Genomic DNA, 22,716 nt, shown 5'->3' on the forward strand with positions numbered 1-22,716 from the left:
TTTTTGCAGTCGATTTTAAATCAATTTTTGACTAATTGCTCCATCCCTACTACTGGAGTGTGCAAGTGCAAGCAGGAGCTCACTGGTGAGGGTGTATTGTCTCCCTCTTATGCGGAAATGTAGTGGTATGAACTGAAGGGATGCTGATAGATGGCTGTGTGGCATTTACTTTCTTGTGCAGCATTTTTTTCTGATATAGTGTAAGAACTTATGTGAATATGAAGACATTGAATTTTCCAATTGAAAAGCTTTGAAAACTTTGTTTACCCACCACAATGTACATAATTTACATTTTACAATATTCATATATATATATACTGTATATATATATACAGTGCCTCTCGTTAGTATTCATACACCTTGAACTTTTGCACATTTTGTCATGTTTACAACCCTAAACATGAAGATTTTATTTTGATTATTTTACTGAACGTTCACACACAAGTAACAGACAACTGTGAAGTGAAAGCAAAATGATACATGATTCTGTTATTTTTTTTAAAATAGAAAAGTGAAAAGTGGGACTTGCATAAGTATTCATACAGCATGAATTAATACTTTGTGGAACCCCCTTTTGCTGCAATAACAGCACAAGTCTCTTGGGGTATGACTGTACAAGATTTGCACATCTAGAAACTGAAATTTTAGCCCATTCCTCTTTACAAAACAACTCCAGCTCTGTCAGATTTGAAGGAGAGCGTTTGTGAACAGCAGTTTTCAATTCTTTCCACAGATTTTCAATAGGATTTAGGTCAGGACTTTGACTGGGCCATTCTAACACATTAATATGTTTTTATTGAACCATTCCATTGTAGATTTAGCTTTGTGTTTAGGGTCATTGTCCTGCTGGAAGGTGAATCTCCACCCCAGCCTCAGTTCTCTTGCTGACTCCAGCAGGTTTTCCTCCAAAATGTCTCTATATTTGGCTCCATCCATGTTCCCAACTATTCTTACAATCTCCCCAGTCCCCGCTGAGGAAAAGCAGCCCCACAGCATGATGCTCCCCCCACCATATTTGACACTGGGGATGGTGCACTCAGGACGATGAGCAGTGTTAGGTTTGCGCCATACATAACGTTTTGCATTTGGGCCAAAAAGTTACATTTTTCTCTTATCTGACCAAAGCTCCTTCTTCCACATGGAGCTGTGTCCTCCATGTGACTTCTAGCAAACTTCAAACGGGATTTTTTATGGCCTCCTTTCAATAATGGCTTTCTTCTTGCCACTCGTCCATGAAGTCCAGATTTGTGAAGAATACGACTTATAGTTGTCCCATGTACAGTTTCCCCCAGCTCAGCAGCAGCACTTCGCAGTTCCTACAGAGTTATCATGGGGCACTTGGTTGCCTTTCTGACCAGTGCTCTCCTTGTTCGCTCTGATATTTTAGGTGGAGGACCACACCTTGGTAAGTTGGCAGTGGTGCTTTACTTTTTCCATTTCTGAATGATGGATTGAACAGTTGCTCCGGGAGATGTTCAAATCTTGGGAAATCTTTGTATAACTTAAGGCTGCTTTAAACTTCTTCACAGCTTTATCCCTGACCTCTCTGGTGCTCCTTGACCTTCATTATGCTGTTCAGTGACCAACACACTCCGACCATAGCTCTGAGGGCCTGAAAGAACAGCTGTAATTATACTGAGAGTAGATTACACACAGGTGGCCTCTATTTAACCGTTAGGCCAAGGTGTGAACATTCTGGAGTCATTAGAAATGTTTTAAAGGCAATTTAATGCACTCAGAAAATGCTGTATGAATACTTATGCACGCCCCACTTTTCACTTTTCTATTTTTTGAAAATTAACAGAATCATGTATCATTTCGCTTTCACTTCACAGTTGTCTGTTACTTGTGTGTGAACGTTCAGTAAAAAAAAAAAAAAAAATCTTTATGTTTAGGGTTGTAAACATGACAAAATGTGCAAAAGTTCAAGGTGTATGAATACTAACGAGAGGCACTGTATATATATATATATTTTTTTTTGCCTGTAACTGTAAACATGGACAGTTATTTGATGTTACATTATTGCTCATAATAAAAGACAGCAGCCTTAATATTCATTGATTTTCTTTCCTCAGGAATTTTAATGCTGCTGCTTGAGTTCTTTAAAATTGAATTGAATTCAATTTACTTTGGTGGATAACACTCACCCTGCATCACATGAACTTTGAAATCAGCCTTGCTGTTCACAAATATGAGAAAACCTATTATTTATTTATTAAATATATTAAAAGTAAAGAATACATGCTGTGTGCTTAATATAAAAAGACACTTTGTGTTTCTTCTTTTCAACCATCTCCATCCATGTCTTGTCATCCAAGATCTGAAGAGTACATGCATATTTAGCCGCAGTTTAGCACAGCAGGATATTACACAAAAAATGGCTAAATCAAACATTGCTGATTCAAAACATCACAACATTTCGTCATAACTTAGTTTGATTATTGAAGATGTAGCTGCTTACGTTGTCACATATATCTGATATAATCTTCAAAATACAGTGTAGAAAGCCGCAATAATCCTGGACTCAAAGGCCACACCTAATGCATGCAGTCAGATGTCTTTGTCCACCTGGCTCAGACATTGCATAAGCCAATGGTCAAGGTATCTGGTCTGGTGTGCTTTAACGTCACACCTATTATAGGCTTAAAGAAGGCTATCTTTTTTTACAGTATTGTGTGTCTTGTGCATGTTTCAATCTTACACGTGTCCACTTCACAACAGGCAAAAAGATCAAGTAAAAAAAATGTGAGTGTTCCATCCAGACTCAGTTCAACACTTTTGGACAATTAAAATGTAAGATAGTCACAGTTTCAACAAGCAGTTGGTTGCAAAGAGCATTTGAAATAACTATGATCTTGGTTGCCACTTGTGGAAAAGGCTTATGTAATTACAGAGCCTTTCTCTTCCCTCACGGCCTTTTATCCACCCACTCATTATCCAGTTGAAACACATGCCATACCTTTTATAACCTATGAATACATACATTCATGACCAGGAGCCTGAACCTGCAACTACCTCTGTGCTCATAGTTTGTTTAGAAAAGGTTATTTATGCTTACTGTGTCAAACACAAGCTTTTCTGCAGAGTAAGCTGGTACATTGGCTTAATAAGTGACTTCCAGGTAAATTAAATGCCTTTGGAGAACCCAGTCTTAGCTCTGCCCAAAACTTCTCGTTATCTTCCCTGTATCAGTTACAGATGGGGACAATATGCTGCCTGTGTGATGAAATCGTTGGTTTCAGTTGGTGCATAGTGACATTAGAGTGGAAATGGTTTCGGTTAGCAATTTGAGTCACCAATTAAGCCACAGACAGAAGCCATCTTTAAAAGACAAAGAGCCCTGGAGAAGACAAAAGGCCTCTTTCACATTGTACCACCAGAATCTATCAACTTTGGTTAAGGGTTCATTCTGGCTGTTTTTTTTGCTTTTGCATGCACATACCTGTATGAAAATGCAGATCCACGCAACTAAATTTGATAAAGCTTGTTGAAGAATCTCAGCAGCAAATCCATATATTTTAAAGACTATTGGGAGAGAGTGTCCTCTAGATTTCTTGGCATGCAATACAGCACGTGTCAGGTATTCCATTACTGCCTCCAAAATGCCACATCAGACCACAATCACTCACACTACAGTTTCAAGACTTCAAGGGTAAACCTAGCATTTTCAGGTGTAATGAGAGGTGTGCTGCTACCCAACTACTGCCTCAGCATGCACAACTAAACAGATAATTCACATAGACCTGAGGTAGCCTTGGAGCTTTGGATTGGTACTGCCTGCTGAGTCAAAGTCCATGCGTGTTTTTAGATCACCTGAAGTAGTTGGTCCAAAGGGCTGCAAAGGCACTCCTGCAAAGATATTTCTGCCAGCACTTGTCAATAAGACGCCACATAAATATACAATAAAATACATAGTAAATTATTAAACCATAATTCATCCTCCACCCCCAAAGAAAATAATGCATTTTAATTGAAAGCATATTATTATTAATACTATTACTACTACTACTACTACTACTACTACTAATAATAATAATAATAATAATAATAATAATAATAATGATGATGATGATGATGATGATGATGATGATGATGATGATAATAATAATAACAATAATCATAATAATGATTATTGTTGTTGAAGATCTCTACCGCCACCTGCTGGAATGAAATATTTGTTGTTCTGGCCTAATCTTTGGGATTTCTTCAGCTGAATGCGGGGTGCATGCGTTTGCTCATGAGCAGAGCGATTATGGAGCAGCGGCCTCTTTCTACTCACAAAACGAATTGTAAACAACATGCTCACAAATAACCATATGTAATAGCTGTGTATTCCTTGTTATGCCCTGCTGTTGTGTACCTGCTGTGCTACCAGGGGGCGCTGTGAGCGCATGTAAAAGTGTTCTCTGAGAGAAGCAAGGGGTAGAGGTTCTTCATGTTTTGTGTTGCGCGTGAGCTGTGGCTTGAACAGAGGCATCATGTACTTTTGGCAGCTTGCTATTTAATAAAAGACCCTGAAGTTACACGTCGGCTGGTTACTTACCTAGTGCGGGGCATTACGCAAATGACGTATGAGGGTTCTTTTTTTTTTACATAGACATGAAAAACATGCTATTGTTATCTACAGTCTATGGTTCACTGATCTTATCTGATTTAGTCAACACGTGTATTTCACTTACTTTTACTTTCCGGGGGGAAAAAAATCGATGTCCGTGTCCGAGCACATGTGGGCTCGGAAGAAAAACAACAACAACAACAACAACAACAACAACAACAACAACAACAACAACAACAACAACAGCAGCGTGAGACCAGCATGGGGAACCGAGAGAAAAGAGGACGCAAAACTCACTTTGCAAGTAAGTTTGTATCACAATGTATTCTGTAATTGTAAATGTTTGCATACACCACAGTTATTTAGCTATAGAATGTAGCTTCATGAAAATAGCAAACAGAAACTACTACGACTACTTTTAAACAAACAGAACAATTCTAAAAGATATCAGTATCCGATCCCATTTGCTCATTAAAATATACAATAGTAGTATACAATTACAATAGTGACAAGGCCTAATACATAGTGAGAAGTTTGTTATTTGGACAAACGTCTTGAGAGCAAAATAATTGTCTACGATGACGTCGGACGCTTCCCTGCAACTTTGCCGTCACATTCAGCAGCGGTTGTAGCCGAAAGTGTGGTCTGGTCCGTGGTTAGGTGTGTTTAAGATGCGGTTGCGGCTCGCCTGGATGATCGGCGAGAGTAGCCGGCGCAACGGGGCGGAGAAAAAAGTCTGAAGACCATCCGACCCTATGATCCGACCCTCCACATTCAGAGAACAACGAGAGCGGCCACAGATCTATCATGCAGCGTCCCGTTCAGATATCGCGTTCATTTAAAGTTTATCCTAAATAAAAGTCATTCACCTCCTGCTCTGTTTCCTTTACTCCAGAGACGTCATTGTTCATCAGAGGAAACTTGAAAAAACTTTGTTTGTTCAAGTTTGTGAGATAAATACGTCCTTTTAAATCAGATCATTAAGAGTAAGATCATTAAACATGAGCTCTATTTTAGGGGCGATACAAAACTTTAATAGTTTCAGTCATAGTTTATTTGCTCAGATCTAAAGAGGAGAGGGGAGGGGGCGAGGAGCACGTTTCTGATCACAGCAGACTCGTATCCAATCACCTGAGCGTGAGCCGCGGACAGGTGGGCGTTTTCCCGTCATGCACGCGGCCGTGGAGCCGCTGCAGTTGCCTCTGGAGAGATGCAGCGGCAGATCAAGTCGGCTGCTCTCGTTGGGGTCTCACGATCTTTCCGTGCCCCACGTGCCCGTGACATGAGCCCGTCTGGAGCAAGTCGGACAGAAATCTAACCGGCATGCACCGTGCGTCTGCAGTCGGCTGTCAAAACTGCGTCCGTCTGCCTCATCTCGAACACACTGAAGCACAGGAGGAGTGGCCAGGTTTTATTGACCACATGACACATGCTTGCATTTGACGGCAGCACATTTCATCATTATAGAATAAGGAACTGACGTGTGTGCCTCATCTGCGCCGTTTGACTGAAACTATAGTCTAAAATCACAACAAGAAATGGCTCAAAACACAACAGCCACTTCTTGGACAACAAGAATTCGCAGTTTTGTCCCTGTCGGCTGTAAGGCCGAAGTACGTGAACTTGTAAAATTGGCTGTGCCTGTGGTGAGTAGTCTGTCTCATAATAACCCTACTCGCCCTATGACCTACTGTCCGATGTTTGCATAATGATTTTTATTTGTTCTTTTTTTCCCTCTCTCTCTCTCTCTCTACTTTCTTTCTTTTTTTTGATCTGTATAGTTTTTGGCCCAGATGATGGCCTTTTTAGTCAATTTTGTCAGCACTATATTCTGTGGTCACCTGGGCAAAGTGGAGCTGGCATCAGTGTCATTGGCCATATCTGTAAGTAACCATCAGTTTTGACCAAATGTAGGTCTATTATAGAGATTATATTAAATACTGCATTCTCTTTCCCACAGGCCATCAATGTTACAGGTATATCCATTGGAGTTGGTTTGGCCTCAGCCTGTGATACTCTACTTTCTCAGGTAGCCTCTTCCTATTTTCCAAGTATTTACATTTCAACAAGCATTGTCCTAACAGGCTGTCTTTGCTCTCAGATTTTTGGAGGGGGAAATCACTTCAGAATTGGAGTAATTCTTCAACGGGCCATACTCATTCTAACATTAGCTTGTTTCCCCTGCTGGGCCATCCTGATTAACACTGAGCCCATCCTGCTGGCAGTAGGACAGGAACCCGAGGTTGCCAGGTCAGATATTGTCACTTGGGCTTGACATTACACGATACTTGCCAACGAGCCCAATGCTGCGAGATTTATTTGTAAGTTTTGAGTTGTGTTTTGAGAATGTCCAGAGAGTCCGGCTGGCAATAGAAACATGTAATAACATGACATACAACTGAATGACAAAGCACTGTTGAATTCTGGAAACTAGTAAAAGCTTAGTTTGGCTCATAATATTTGACATGCACTCACCACGGTGGGCAGTAAGCAAAAAAAGTGAACGTCAAGCCCTGGTTATTACATTGATCTATTTTTTGTAGTTATTATTCTGGGTCTCCACTTCTCAGGTTGGCTCAAATGTATGTGAAGATCTTCATGCCAGCTCTCCCTGTAAGCGCTTACTTTAGTTTTTTTAATTTAATGTATGGGTCTATGATTCTTTTGTGTGTGTTCTTTTAGGCCACTTTTATGTTTTCGCTTCAATTAAGATATCTACAAAGCCAGGTAATTCTATTGTAGTGTGTTACAAGTGTTTAGTGTTTAATTAAGCTTCTATTTGGGTTTTTGATCTTTGATGAGTTTTTATCAGTTTTTATACATTTGTTGACAAGTGACGTATAACCATATTATATTTGAAATGTGATTTTAGGGAATTATATGGCCACAGGTTATCACTGGTCTTGTGGTCAATATTCTTAATGCTTTTGTTAATTATATTGTCATCTTTGTCCTGAACCTTGGAGTCACGTAAGTATTACATGAATCAGGTCCTTCTACCATCACACCTACATTTCACTCCGTTCAATCTTTTCTACAGAGGCTCCGCTGTAGCCAGTTGTTTGTCTGAATTTGCGATGGTTGTGATTCTCTGGGTCTACATTATCTGGAAAGGTCTTCACAAGGCTTCATGGGGAGGTAAGGCCATTCTTTGTGCATCTACACACACATTTTTTAATTCATTTGTTCCTTTTCTTTTTTTAAACAAAGTTATACTGCCATATTTTATGGTTGTTAAATCTAATGTAAATCTAACATGTCCAGGGTGGTCCCGGGATTGCCTACAGGATTGGGGTTCATACATTCACTTGGCCATACCCAGTATGATCATGCTGTGTGTTGAATGGTGGACATATGAGATCGGAGGTTTTTTAGCAGGTATACTATTTTCACAGTACATAATGAACACATTAACAATGAAACTGCATGAAACTCTTAAAACTGTGATGTCCAGGTATAATCAGTGAAACAGAGCTGGGAGCTCAGTCAGTCATCCTCCAGCTGGCCAATATCGCATACATGGTGACCAGAAATACATTGTTTTTGTTGTTGTTATTAATGATCACTTTTACGTTTATGTCAAATTGTTTCTAGTTTCCGGCAGGATTTGGTGTGGCTGGGAGTGTAAGAGTTGGAAATGCTTTAGGAGCAGGAAATACAGACCAAGCCAAGTTGACTGCAAAAGTTACAATGTTTTGCGCAGGTAAGTGTTGTAACGGTTAGTGCTTATGCTTCACAGCTCGAAGGTCCCGGGTTCGATTCCCACCTGGACGGGGCCTTTCTTTGTGGAGTTTGCATGTTCTCCCTGTGTTTGCGTAGGTTTCCTTCGGGTACTCCAGTTTCCCCTACTGCTAAAAACACGTACAATAGGCAAGGATGTTTGAGTGTGTGCATGGGGACGACGGATGGAAATTAGCCCAAAGCTACAATCCGGTGTGAGACGCATGTATGTTCATTAACATGCACTGTTCCGACCAAATAAACCAATACATAAATCCTTTATTCTTTGCATTCCTTCTGTGTGGTGCACTTTGGAAACTGTTACAGTTGTTTAAATGTTTTGCATTTAATTATCAAATAATAAAACATACTGTGGCAATTCCTTTTGTGTTTTACACAGGAATAGTGTCTATCTGCTTGGCTTCATTGATAGGAGGCCTTAAGGACCATATCTCCTATGTTTTTACTTATGACGAGTGAGTAACATATATTTATATTTCATGTTAACAAATAATTAAAGCTGGCTTTTTTACTTAATCCTACCAGAATTTATACTTTTTAAATGTCATTAGTTCTTTTACAGACAAATCAGAGACCGAGTTTCTGAGATTATAGCCTTCTATGCTCCATTTATTCTTTTAGATGCAATTTCAGTAAGTATCTGCTATGTCTTTGTTTGAAAAACAGGAACAAAAAAGTACAAACAGCATTCTCATGACTATGTAATTTCCCACTGCTTGTGTGCGTGACCAGGCAGCCTGTGGGAGCATCATAAGGGGAGCAGGTAAACAGAGAATTGGGGCTGTTTGCTACTTTCTGGGTTATTATGGGATTGGATTCCCCATTGGAGTGCCTCTTATGTTTGCAGCCAAGCTAGGAATAAAGGGTAAGATTTATGACTTGTTTATATGCTTTAAGTTGTCAGTGCAGTGCATGTCATGGTCAGAGCAATTCAGGCAAACCTCCAGGTTATTTGTCCCAGAGAAGGTGGTTTGCGTGCTAAAGGAAAACCATTAAACAGTAATGTGCTCGGCAGGTCTTTGGACAGGTTTGTTTATCTGTGTGTTTCTACAATGCTCATTCCTGCTAATCTACATGGCTCGAATGAACTGGGAAAAGGCAACAGCTGAGGTAATTCTTACTGTATATGGCTGTAATATACAGGTACATCTCAGAAAATTAGAATATTGTGTAAAAGTACATTTTCTCAAATCAATTAAAAAACACATGTATTTATACTTTTACTTTTTAGTAACACAGTAAAAAAAAAACCACCACAAGCAGTGTTGTTTTTCTGCTAAATTTCTGCTAAATTGAAAATTACATATTACATATTTGAAGAAAAAGTGAAAACAATTAATTTATTTATTTCTGAAGTTTTTAATATCTCTTCATATCTTCATGACCAGTTCGGTGTCATAGTGATGAGGGCTGCTCATTCAAAGTCAATGGGAAAGATGTTAGTCGTACATTATAACGCTGTGTGTAACCGTGTCTTGGGAACCTGAGCACTAAGAAAGACTGTGTTGGAGATTATCAATAGAATGCAGAAGAAAACAATCAAAACAAGCATCCGCAGCCGTGTGTTTCCTAAACAGAACCAGAGTCAGTAACATGGACTTTATAGGACACTGTTCTTTCACTGTGTTTCTTAGCTTCTTAATGTGTGTTGTAGAGGACATCTTTGGAACCCAGCACTGTGTCTACATAGAGTTTTGTTTGTTTTTGGTATAAAAGTGCAAGTTTAGTATTTATGAGAAAACGCAATACAATATTCAAATTTTCTGAGTTGTACCTGTATATGATTGTCAAATACGAGAAGAGGAAAGCAACCTTGAACACATGATATTTTGTCTGTATTTGCAATTCAAGCCATATCTTTCTCAGGCTAAGATTCGAGCGGGAGTTGGTGAAAACACCACAGATGCATGTAAGACTTTTTTACTTTGTAAACGTATTAATCATAATTAATCATTATTATCAGGTTGGTTGTATACTGTAAGATAGATGACTTTTTATGTTGAGCATTTTGTGTGTCTAATTTACTGAATACAGAACATTAACACTGCACTTCTTGAATACACCATGTTCTCCAGTTGCCATCAGTGAGGATACAGGACCACATCAGATGGACCTCCAGGAGCTGGTCCACACAGAGACCTCAGTGGCAGACTGTGGATCTGAGAGACTTCCACACAGGACTGCGGTGCTGCGCAGGGGCCTGGCCCTGGCAGCCATGCTTTTCATTCTAGCAGTGGGAATTACTACAAATGAACTTGTTCAAAGTTCCATAACGTGATCTGCTTAGTTATGTTGTTGTTAAAGTATTTGACGCCTTAAGCAAGTGCTGATGCATACAGTATGTTTATGGGACAGAAGCACAGAGCAGATTATAGAGCTGTCAAGAGATTTCAAGTTTGCAAAAGCAACAGGCAGAGAAAACAGTCTAAATGTAACACTGATACAACCCAAAGTTAAGAGTTAAGTTATAAAATTTCTATCTTAATTTATTGCAATGTTTTATTTTGAACTATTGTGGCTGAGTGATTTGACTTAAGTGTGCTGTTGAGCCAAAATAAAGAAACATCTGCTGCCTGGGGCAAAGGCACAACAAAATGGATGGTTATTCCCAGACCAAGAAGTCCAATAGCAGCGAGGACAGTGATCCCTCTTCTGATGATAAGCTTAGACATGGACAGTTGCAGACTTGCAATCTCTGCTCTCTGTCTCACGGGGCACTCTGTTGTGTGAGCATCAGAAAGCTGGAACAAAAATACAATATACTACAAATTCAATTGTAGATAGAAAATAATATTTTGTTGTATAGACTATACTAAGTACCCACGCTCTGAGATGGGGCAGCAGCTACGTCACTGTTCTTGTGGGCTCGCTTTACTGCCTACAAAATAACAAACATATTTTTGTACACTGCATGCAACCTCATCATAGTCACGGACTGGCCAGTTTACCTCTTCTGTCATTCTCCTCCAGTTCAACTTGAATATGACAACAATGAAAAACGTGGACTGCAGAATGACACAAATAAGCAGGCCCAGCCAAAAACCTGAGTAGGAAAAACAAGACTGGTTTGTCATCACATTTCCTCTACCATGCATGTATATGTTGAAGAGTATTAGATATTACAAACCTAAATGTTACTTACCAAAAATCCTCATTTTTGCTACAAATATGAAGGTCACACTAAGAGAGAGTCCTATGCCGTAGTATCCAATGAGGTTAGCAACAGCTGGGATCTTCTGTTTCCCTGTGCCCACAAAGATGCCTGTGCACACACACTGCAGGACAGTAACACTTGTCTTTGTTTGATAAACAGGAAAAAATAAAATAAAAACAGCATTCTCATGACTATGTAATTTCCTACTGCCTGTGTGCGTGACCAGTTGCCTGTGTGAGCATCAGAAGTGGAGTAAGTAAACAGAATTGACACTGTTTGCTTCTTTCTGGATTATTATGGGATTGGATTCCTCTTTGGAGTAACACTTGAACTCTTGTGTACAGTAGACTGTATAAGCCAAAGGAAAAGTCTACTTACTACAAGACCATCAAAGAATTGTAGAAAACAGTACACGTTCATCAGATGAGCAACCAGGTCGATAATCTTTCTGTAAGATATAAAAAGGACACATTTACCAGGCACCAACTGATGAACAAGTGAAAATACAGATTGAATAAAATGGAAAAAATATATAATTTCAGAAATAACTACTACAGTTTGTAAACCCTGAAAAAACCTTGATGTATTTCACCTTATATGCACTCAATATTGAAGCAGTTTTTCTGCACATATACTTATGTATTATACGTCCAATGGTATGGCCCCGATTAGTGATACACTGAAATAATTGAGTGAAATAAATACTGAGTGAAATGGAATATATTTGGTTATAAGACATGCTCTACCTTCTGGGCCACTGTCATTGGAAAAAGTTTTTTTCCTTCTTTCATTTTAAGTTTAATAAAATACAGTTAAACAGACACTTACTTGTCCGAAGTAAAAATGTAGCCAATCACATTTTTAGCAGAACCAAGTACAACACCCTCAATCAAGGCAATGCTTGCTGCAATTAAAATTAAAAACCTCACAATAATTATGTCACTAATATAGTGTCTAAAACATGTCAGACCAACCTGCAAGTGTGAGGGAGATTTTACAAGCAAGAACAGCTCTAGAAGTGTCTCCTGCTCCAAGGGCATTTCCCACTCGAGCACAGGCTGCTGCTTGAATGCCCAGTGGGAACTGGATAAATGTTTGGATTTTACAAATTAATAACTAGCCAGAATAATTGTGACAGATGGGTAATTTAAAAAGAATTCTTTACCATGTATGTTATCAATGTCACCATCATAACTGCATGTTGGGCAGCAAGTTCGTCTTCACTTAACATTCCTGTTTTTTTAAATTGACTTTAGAATTTAAATAGCTAAAACATACTTAAAATGTTGCATTAACATCACCTGCAAAAAATCCTCCAAACTCATAAACCCACCACTCAAAGCACTTCATCATTGTAGTGGGAATGGCCAACTTCATATAGGAGCCCCACTCTTGTAGTGCTTCCACAGACCAGCCTGCAGGGGGAGCAAGACAATAAAAAACCTCTGGTAAAACATTATTTGACTACTGTTCAATTACCATCCCATGTTGCTGCATTGAGCTTTTTCCATCGAATATAGGCAAAGAGAAAGACACATATGTAAATCTGAGACAGAGTGTTGGACACTGCTGATCCACTGTGAACAAACATGGTTATAGTCACGATGAAATATAATTGAAGTAGTGATAGACTTGGGTTTGCTTTGTATTAAGCATTCTTACTTCACCCCCATATCCAGCCAATACAGGAGGATGTAGTTGGTTCCAATGTTAGCAACATTTGCCATCAACGCAGTATATACTTGAGGCAGAGTAATTCCCTTCAAAACAGAGACAGAAAGTTAAATCCTAAAAGTATTTAAGTTCCAACCCAAATTTTAAGTTATCTTGGAGGATCCTGATGTGGTCTGAGATTCAGCACCTGGTTCTGCAGGTAGGACACCTGAAGCTGGTATAGAAACATTGCCTGATGAGAAAGAGAGAACGCGGTAATTAAATAAAAATTTGGTTTTAGACTATTAACACTAATACTTACTGGGACAGCTGGAAGGTAGACCCTTATATACAGCTGTGCTATTCTGCAACAACAAATATATGCATTCTTTTTCATTTGCTTTTTTGGTCGGGACAAAGCATGTTTGAGAACACGGATGAGATTCAGGTATGTAAACACAGCTTAACCATGGGCTAATTTTCATTCATTGTCCCACACTCACAAACACATTCTCATTCTCCTGGTTATAGTACATGTTTTCCCTGGTGCACAGACATGAGTAGAAAATGCAAAATCCACACAGATTGAAGCCAGGGCCTTCTTGCTGTGATGCAAGGGCACAAACCGCTGCACCGCCGGGCCTCACAAAGACTGCCACAGAAGGGTTTGACGATATCATAAACAAATGTAGATCATGATTAGTGGGGAAAGTGTCTGTATTCGACATTGAGCTACATTATACAGAAAAACTATTTGAATTTGATTCACCAAAATAGCAGGTCAACACAGGTATCAGATCATCATTCAATTTATATTGCTATGTCACCCAGCCCTATTGACATTGTCTCTCATTTGGCTTGCAGTGAGTACATTGTGCATGACTGGAGAGGTCAATGTCATAAATGTGAATGCTATAATATACGTAGAGTGTAGCAGTGAATATATTGAAATGCAGCAGTGGTTTGTTAGTGCTCAGGGGAGCTTGTTACCTGGTGACCTCAGGGTCCTGTCCTAGACAGAGCAGGATGGCCTGTGCGTTAATGAGCATCCCCCAGCAAGGCAGACAGAACAGCAGGAGTATGAGAATACCCCTCTGTAGGATTACTCCAACACGCAACAGGTTCTTACCCCCAAAAGTCTTGGATAATCACAATACATTAGCCAGTAATATAATGTTTGCAAGAATGTAATGTATTTTTTCCAAACCTGAGACACCAGAGTATCACAAGTCATTGCTAGACCAAATCCTGTTGCTGCTGTGGTAACATTTATTGTCTAAGAATAAAAAATAAAAAAAACAGCTTATTCATAACTCAACAAATCTTATAGGCTTATCTATAATTTATAGTTTACAGTGCAGTCTTTCATTAAAAATAGTGCAATTCATTGCATATTTATTTTTGCCTTTGAGATAAAATACCATTTCCAAACACAGTACATTTACTTTTCGTATAGGAGTGAACTTACAGCAGAAGCCAAACCATAGCCAGCCATCACTTTGTTTCCCAGACGTCCACAGAACATGGTCACCACAAACGGCAACAGGAAGTTGAAGATTCGGGAGAACAGCTGCATTAATAAAGTCATTACAAATAAGTTTGATAAAGCCTTTCAAATACTTTTTTTTTGCTACAGATAGCCTCCTCACCAGTGGCCCGCTCAATGTGAGGATATGGCATAGTTCTTCTCTATAGGCCAGTGCAATCCTATGACACAAGGACTGCTCCATGTTGGCTGCTAAAGTAGTCTGCAGAAAGTTAAGTCTTCCTTTTCTAATAACGTTTTTAAGCACTTGACTGTTGGGATAGTTGGGGTGATGGGATGTAGTCTCAGCTGCCTTGGAACGCGGCCAAAGAAGCAAAGACAACAAAGTGTGTGAGAGAATGGTTCAATCAAAGCAAGCTTTTAGGGGTAATTTATGTTTTGATCCCCCCCCCCTTTTTATAAAATGAAAATACCAACATAACAAAAGACAATAATAAACGTACCCATGTAAAATTTTAATAACACAGAAACATTTTACAGTATTTACTCGTATTTAGTGAATTTTCTAAAAAATAAGAATGCATATTGTTGATGTTTTTACTTGATACAAATGTAGATGTCTGGTCCTCCAGAGAGCTTTTTTTGATTACCAAGACTGGCCATTAGCTTAGCCCAACATTTCCAATCTCAGTATGCTGACGATGGCTGTGATGGGAACAGCAGCGTTGGGACATCCGTTGTGTTGCTCCAGTCCAAAGTGGAGTTAGTCTCCAGGGATTGTGACTCAGAAAGAGGCACCACAAAGTGCACCATGACCCCCACAGCCAGCAGGGCCACAGCACCCAGTGCCACCAGTCCACGCCTGAGGAGCAGCTGAGTGGAGGACAGACCACGTCTCCCCTGCCTGTGGCCAGAGTTTTCCTCTTTCATTGATTCATAACTTCCTGCACACGTAGCTTTGCGGCCATCCACCAGCTGCGAGAGAGGATAACGCATGAATTAGTCATGCAGTACATCACATTACTTATGCTTGACCTTTAAACAGAATGAAAAATCACTAGTGACAACCAAAGGCCAAAGAGAGCAGTTCACTTCTTACTTCCAATTGCCATGGCTGCAATTATTCAGGCCACATATTATTGTATGCAGGCAAAGTATGTGTCCCATATTTTTAAGGAAACATGCTAACTCACTAATGATTGTGATTCTTGTACTAGTTTAGCTGTTCAGTCTTCTCTCAAATATTACCTGTTTAAACATGCCCTTAAACATTTTATTTTTTAAACACACACCACAAATGGAATTGCAATCACAATACTTCAGAAAAGTGTTATACTGTTCTAACTTTTTATAGTATAAACATAACTGTTTCCCACATACAGAAGTAGCATGGACACAGTCAATAACTACTCAAAAATATTGAAGCATCATTAGAAATAGTCACAGCAATGTTTGGAAACATAATGTATTAACTGTCAGCCATGACTCCATCATGATAATACTTACATTTCCAGCCCCAGGGCTCTGTACAGAAGTGTCATTACCAGCATTTTCTAATAGCGTTGTGTCATTTGATGATACCAAGTTGTTTTTGCGTGCTCGTTTCACAGCCTGTAACAACAGAACCACATCATTTGCTCATGGATACAGTCTTGTTATAAACATAAAGATAAGTTATTATTATAGTATAGTTTACCTCATCTGTTATGTTTTTCCAATTCAACTTGAAGATAATGATAATAATGTAAAGGGTTGATTGTAAACTTACGCAAATTAACAATCCAAGCCAATAACCTGTGTAGAGAAACAGTGTGGAATCTTATCAAATAGGCATATTAATTAGTTCAAAATTGAACTCAGAATTATGATAGTGCAATCTGTTTGTTCTATGCCTTATATGCTTCTCAAAGTCCTTTATTCTAATAAACTGCTTCATTTTAGACACAGTGGGGCTTTAACTCTGACAGTGACATTGTCACTGTTACAGTGAGGTAAGAAGTTGTAGCATGTCCCCCTTGGTTAATAATGAACAATTACATGAGACACCGACTACATTACCTAAAATTCTTAGCTTTGCAACAAACATGAGCACCACTCCCATTGAGAGTCCAATGCCGTAGTAACCAAAGATGTTAGCCACAGCTGGGATCTTCTGTTTCCCTGAGCCCACAAAGATGCCACTGGATGTGCACTGTGGATAGTGTGCATTCATTAATGTTCACCTGACACCAAGAAGTGCAAAAAACAAAAACAACTCACCACAAGGCCATCAAAAAACTGGAGGAAACAGTAAGCATTCATCAAGTGAGAAATGAGGCTTACAATTTTCCTGAAAAGCATGTGTACATATTACATGATTTCTGCGCGTCCATAAATAACTCATGCATAAACCAGTGGTTCTCAAACTTTCCACTCCAAGTATCACTTTATTATTATTCATTATTTGACCTTCCAAGTACCACCAGACCTAGATCTAAATTAAATCAGGATTAGACCTGGTCTTAAGAAGGGTTTAATTAAAAAGAGTAGAGTCTAAGATTGCAGATGTTCCGGAGTACCACCATAAGAAGATAGATAGATAACACATAAAAAAGCAATAAATACATAACTGTCCAAGAGAAGTTAAGGCAGGTAGGTTCAAGACATTTCCCAAGTACCACCAGTACCACAGTTTGAGAACCCCTGTCTAGGCCTACTGTACTTACTCATCATTGGTAAAAATGTATCCAATAACATGTTTAATGGAACCAAGCACAATACCCTCAGCAATGGCAAAGCCAGCTGCAAAAACAAAACTGGAATAATAGATGCTTGAAAACTATACATTTTCAACAGTTCTCATCAACAGACCTGCAAGTCCAAAGGAGAATTTCATGGTGAGTTTTGCTCTAGAAGTGTCTCCTGCTCCAAGAGCATTACCCACTCGGGCACAGGCTGCTGCTTGGATCCCCATAGGAAACTACAGATTCAAAGTTGATTAAAAATAAACACAAATTTTAGATTCAAGTAGAAAACAAACTACCATGTATGTTATAAATGCTATCATTATGACTCCATGTTGGGCAGCCAGCTCATCTTCACTCATCATTCCTAAAAGAAAGAAATAAACAAATAAATAATACAGATGGTTGAGCTGTGTTTGTGTGTGTCTGGTACCTGCAAAGAATCCTCCGAACTCATAAACCCACCACTCGGCACACTTCATGAATGTGCTGGCAATGGACAGCTTCATGTAAGAGCCCCACTCCTGTAGTGCTTCCACAGACCAACCTGTAGATGGAGCAAAATGACCATCTTCACATGCTTGTTTCACATGCTGAAACAAGGCAACACTAAAGCCTCACCTCCCCAAGTCTTAGCATGCAGTTTCTTCCACCGAATATAAGCAAAAAGAAACCCACAAGAATAAAAATGATACAAGGCATTGGCTGCTACCGAGCCACTGTGGGCAAAAAGACCAAGTAAACAGTTGAGTCTCTGCAACTACGTAATATGTAAACTGTTCACTCACCTGATGCCCAGATCCAGCCAGTGAAGAAGGATGTAGTTAGTTAATATATTTGCTATGTTTGCTGCAACTGCAGCATACAATTGTGGCAGGATAATAACCTTCAAAAGAAACAGACTAAACATAGAGACTGTATAGTGAATAAAAGTGAATGTTTATATACAAGTGCTACAGTGGGAGGAAAAGGTATGTGAACCGTTTGAAATGTCTTACATTTCTGCTTTAATTGGTCATAAAATGTGGTCTGATCTGTATTATAATCACAAGAATGAGTAAACAGGGTCTGCTTAAACTCATATCCCCCTAAACAATTACATGTTATATTATTGGCCATTACATGTAAAGCCTTATAATTAATAACTGGTTGATGTCTGGTGTGAATGGCTTTCTTGACGTCATGCTACACCATCTCAATTGGGTTTAGGCCAGGACTTTGACTTCCAAAATGTGTATTCTATCCCTCTGAAACCATTCTGAAGTTGATTTTCTTTTGTGCTTTGCCTCATTGTCTTGTTGCAGCACCCATCCTCTTCTGAGCTTCAACTGTTGGACAGATGGCCTCAAGCTTTTCTGCAAAACATCTGGAAAAACTTGTGAATTAATTTTTCCATTGATGATAGCACATTGTCCAGGCCCTGAGGCAACCAAACAGCCACACACCATGATGCTCCTGCTCCATACTTCACAGTGAGGATAAGGTTTTGATATTGGTGTGCTTTTCCATTTTCCCCCCACACATGACGCTGTGTGTTCCTCCTAAACAATTTAACTTTGGTTTCATCAGTCCACAGAATATTTTGCCAGTAGTGCAGTGGTGCATCCAAGTGCTCTTTGCAAAATTCAAACATGCAGCAATGCATGGCTTCCTCCATGGCGTTCTCCCATGAAGTTGGCATGCGCCAGTGATTTCTGTAAGTCACACAAGAACCCTAGATACTCTAGGGTTCTTTTTTACCTCATTGAGTATTCTGCCCGGTGCCCTTGGAGTCATCTTTACAGTGAAACAACAGTGCTGAACTGTCTCCACATATAGACATTTTTTTCTAACCGTGGACTTTTAGAGATGGTTTTGTAACCGGTTCCACCTTTATACAAGGTCTTCAAAGAGCTCTTTTGAGCGAGGCACGGTGCAAACCTGACAATGCTTCTCAACAACAGACAATTTTAACTAGTGTGTGTTTTTCAGTGCCCAGGGCAGCTTTAAGCCACACCTCAGTGATTGGACTTCAGGTTGGCTCACACCTGACTCTAAATGTCTGCATAAATCTGTCTAATTAGCTCTTGGAGGATTCTTCGCCAGGAGGTGTACTCACTTATTCCTCCCTGTTCTGTGAATGTTTACATGTTATGGTCAATAAAAATATGATAGCATGTAATTGTTTGGGTGGTATTAGTTTTAGCAGACTCTGTTTACTCATTCTTGTGATTTAAATAAAGATCAGACCACATTTTATGAGCAACATAGGCAGCTATGTATTCAATTCCAATTTGGGTTCTCACACTTTTTCCTCTCACTTCCAAAAGTGAAAGTGCAATTGTGAACTAGTTTGCTGTGAATCACTGGCAATAATGTCTGTCTGACTCACCAAAAACCACTGGTTTTGATAATGTCATGTATTTTTAAGAGTTCTGTTGGACTGTGTAAAAAGCGCACCTGGTTCTGTAAGTAGGAGACCTGCAGGTGTTGTATAAACATTGCCTAAAAACAAAAAGAGACCACATTTAGCAAAAGCAATGAATGAGTGATGTTGGGTAGAGGAGTCATCACTTACTGGCACTGCTGGAAGAAAGGCTGTGAGATACATCTGGGCTATTCTACAGAAACATGACAGTATGGTAAATGCACAATCAACTGTGTGAAATTTCAAACAGTGCAGTTTATTAAATTAGTGATGTTGTTAATGCCTGTTGATGCACTTCACCTTGTGACCTCGGGGTCCTGCCCCATACAGAGCAGGACGGCTTGTGCGTTGATGAGCAACGCCCAGCAAGGCAGACAGAACAGCAGCAGGATGAGGATGCTCCTCTGCAGGATCACTCCAACACGCAACATGTTCTTACCCCCAAAAGTCTGAACAACCCAGAGACACACAAGGGCTTTAGCATGGAGAAAGCTGAACTGGTTTTTCATAGTTTCACACCTGAGCCACTAGAGTATCACAGGCCCCTGCAATACCATATCCAGTTGAAGCTACTGTGATATTGATAGTCTATAAAACAAAAACAATGCAAGAGAAAACGTATAACACTTGCTTCTTGTGAAATATTTGCTCAAGACTTACAGTTGATAGATATGTGGTAATTTTAGAATGACAAAATCAACTATAATGCTGTCATATGCGAACACAGTACTTACAGCACAAGCTAGTCCATAGCCAGCCATCACATTATTTCCCAAACGTCCACAGAACATGGTGTTCACAAAGGGGAGCATGTAACTGAGAATTCGAGTGACTAACTAGAATGACAGATGTTGGTTTTGCACAAGGTAGAATGCTGTCTCAACATATTGCATCAAAATGGTGGGTTAGATTTAATATCTTAAATGAATGTACAGCCAGGATGCTTTGCTTCTTACCACTGGCGCAGTCATCCTGAGTATGTGGTAGAGCTCATCTCTGTAGGCCTGTGGCAGTCGCTTCCGGACCCAGGGGCAGCAGAAGAGCCGGTCGCTGGACGCCTCCATGTCTACTGTAATGCACTATCACTATTTAAAAGGTTACCAATTAACCTTTGTGCTCTACATAATTTGTCAAGACCCAGACACTGAAAACTTAACTAAACACCAAGAATGAACTTTGAAATGTTTGTGTATGGTCTAAACATTAAGGACATCATTGTCACATTTACAAATACAATCTTTTATAAAATAAAATAAAAACTGTTGATTTCAATGCTCTTACATTTATATTTGCATTTCATTACTTTCAGTGAGCAAATGGTTCTGTGGTAATGGCTGGCTCTGAGCAGAATACTAAGTAACCAACACCGGTTTTGAATATGATAACAGGTGCAGGATGTGAAACATGCACTGACTGTATTTTGATTAACGGTTTAAACCAAATATGTGAGAAAATGATATTATGCAAATCAGATTTTAGTCTTAGACACTAACCTGTGTTCCACATTACAATAATGTTCAACAACGCTCTAGTCTCATTCAAAATGTGCTGTTCTGCAATGAATGTAAATAATCTGTTGGAGACAGATAGTTCACTTCATGTTTCATGTGAGAAGAATATTCTGGAATGTGCTGCCGACTTCAGATGAAAATAATCCATCAATAATCAGCTTTTCCTTGAGTCTGTCCTTCACTTTTCCAGAACTTGGATTTTCTGACGTTTAAGAAGAAGAAAGAATACACTAAAACATTAACCAAGCATGCCTACAATTAGCAACATAGACAAAGTATTTAAGGGCTCTATGCATGACAGTCTAGTCCTTAGGGTTTACACTCCAACCAGCAATGACTGCCATTACCATGTGAGCAGAGCTACTCATTTGTATCTGTCACTTATTATTTTCCTAAACATGCTCCAGTTCAGAGACTGACATCCTGTCAGTGCTCCACAAACCTCACTGCCGCAGCTGTCCCTGTAGCTTTATTATTAAAACTGCATATACTGTAGCTGTTTTTTTTAGATGATTTAGTTGTGCTTTTGAGCGCTTTATACTTGTATTATATGTATGTGCATACATGAAAGATAAATATGTGCTATACCTGTATAAAGAATATCAAATGGATCAGTTTATTCCTAAACTCAATGTGCACATTTTCTGGCATTTGCCTGAATAAAATATCGACACCTTTGGTTAATCGAGTGAGAAATGCGAGGCGTACTCAGTGGAGACAGCACCTGTCAAGTCTCATGACCTGGCTCACTCTGATATGTTCCTGGGGCAGCTCACCCACCTTCTGCAAGTGGATGGCATGTCACACAATTGCTTTTTCAATCTACCTTCAAGATTGTTCTTTTTATGCAAACAAAATATGTTTTTATTTTTCCTTTTTTTATTATGTTCCCTTAAAATTCCCCGTAAAAAATATATTGATCTAGGATTAGTTCCATTATCAGAGCTGGAGTTTTAATTCTATCCTCAATGCTTCTTCCTGCAAGAAGTAGCTTGTAAGATTGATGAGATTAATGAACTTTTAATTCACCAATAGCAGTTGTATTCGCTTAATTTTCTTCTCCAACAATAAGATTTGTGTCAAGCAAACTTGCAAACTTTGCCCCTTGTAAGTGATCAATACATTTTTCTTGGTAACCAGACAAACTTCCCAGAAAGATCCTTATTGTATTTCTATTGACAGAAGGTCATCCATTTTAACATACACTTTCAAGATTAATGCATTCCTCACTGATATGCTGGCATTTAGAAATCAACCCCCAGTTCACGGGAGAAAGCAAACTCCAGTCAAGCTCAAATCACTGTTTGGGATATGGAATAATAAGAAATGAGCGATAATAATTAGGTAAAACAAATGGAAGCTGCTCAAGTAACTGATTTTGAATGACAAAGCTAATGCAATGGCTCATTCTTTATTATCACAAAATAAGTTAATTTCACGACTGACATGAAACTGTTTCACTGCCAAACATACCTCAGTCAGGGTC

At 39.2% G+C, this 22,716-nt stretch overlaps 3 protein-coding genes across 7 annotated transcripts; 1 reads left to right on the top strand and 2 right to left on the bottom strand.

The window, feature by feature from the left end:
- Positions 1 to 6,009: 6,009 nt before the first annotated feature.
- On the top strand, positions 6,010 to 10,577 carry slc47a3 (solute carrier family 47 member 3). 2 transcript variants are annotated; one of them, XM_079557103.1, is made up of 17 exons: positions 6,010 to 6,201; positions 6,337 to 6,438; positions 6,516 to 6,584; positions 6,657 to 6,805; positions 7,126 to 7,168; positions 7,238 to 7,282; positions 7,428 to 7,525; positions 7,596 to 7,693; positions 7,820 to 7,933; positions 8,010 to 8,077; positions 8,150 to 8,258; positions 8,676 to 8,751; positions 8,859 to 8,928; positions 9,029 to 9,161; positions 9,312 to 9,406; positions 10,148 to 10,205; positions 10,372 to 10,577. In XM_079557103.1, exons 1-17 carry the CDS (start codon positions 6,094 to 6,096, stop codon positions 10,572 to 10,574), a joined length of 1,638 nt encoding a protein of 545 aa, XP_079413229.1. In that variant the 5' UTR covers positions 6,010 to 6,093; the 3' UTR covers positions 10,575 to 10,577. The 2 variants fall into 2 exon arrangements, with proteins under 2 accessions (XP_079413229.1, XP_079413230.1); XM_079557104.1 differs by having other exon boundaries at positions 10,163 to 10,205.
- A 185-nt stretch (positions 10,578 to 10,762) lies between these two features.
- On the bottom strand, positions 10,763 to 14,985 carry LOC306963500 (multidrug and toxin extrusion protein 1-like). Of its 4 annotated transcripts, none has more exons than XM_079557072.1 (17): positions 14,753 to 14,984; positions 14,572 to 14,673; positions 14,311 to 14,379; positions 14,094 to 14,242; positions 13,426 to 13,468; positions 13,312 to 13,338; positions 13,113 to 13,210; positions 12,930 to 13,027; positions 12,752 to 12,865; positions 12,616 to 12,683; positions 12,425 to 12,533; positions 12,279 to 12,354; positions 11,829 to 11,898; positions 11,439 to 11,571; positions 11,245 to 11,339; positions 11,121 to 11,174; positions 10,763 to 11,037 (listed from the first exon to the last, which is right to left on the bottom strand). In XM_079557072.1, exons 1-17 carry the CDS (start codon positions 14,831 to 14,833, stop codon positions 10,783 to 10,785), a joined length of 1,641 nt encoding a protein of 546 aa, XP_079413198.1. In that variant the 5' UTR covers positions 14,834 to 14,984; the 3' UTR covers positions 10,763 to 10,782. The 4 variants fall into 4 exon arrangements, with proteins under 4 accessions (XP_079413198.1, XP_079413197.1, XP_079413200.1 ...); XM_079557071.1 differs by having other exon boundaries at positions 13,312 to 13,356; positions 14,753 to 14,982; XM_079557073.1 differs by having other exon boundaries at positions 10,874 to 11,037; positions 11,110 to 11,174; positions 13,312 to 13,356; positions 14,753 to 14,985.
- Positions 14,986 to 15,187: 202 nt separating this feature from the next.
- On the bottom strand, positions 15,188 to 20,783 carry LOC306962619 (multidrug and toxin extrusion protein 1-like; the record flags this gene model as incomplete). Its single annotated transcript, XM_079555816.1, has 17 exons — positions 15,188 to 15,564; positions 16,096 to 16,200; positions 16,286 to 16,383; positions 16,648 to 16,780; positions 16,849 to 16,918; positions 17,295 to 17,370; positions 17,440 to 17,548; positions 17,612 to 17,679; positions 17,746 to 17,859; positions 17,934 to 18,031; positions 18,101 to 18,198; positions 19,752 to 19,796; positions 19,870 to 19,912; positions 20,020 to 20,168; positions 20,239 to 20,307; positions 20,454 to 20,555; positions 20,676 to 20,783. The coding sequence occupies 17 exons, from the start codon at positions 20,781 to 20,783 to the stop codon at positions 15,277 to 15,279; spliced, it is 1,773 nt and encodes a 590-aa protein (XP_079411942.1). The 3' UTR covers positions 15,188 to 15,276.
- Between the last annotated feature and the right edge of the window lie 1,933 nt (positions 20,784 to 22,716).

This window comes from Gobius niger (genome assembly GCF_951799975.1).
Source record: "Gobius niger genome assembly, chromosome: 1".
NCBI lineage: Eukaryota > Metazoa > Chordata > Actinopteri > Gobiiformes > Gobiidae > Gobius > Gobius niger.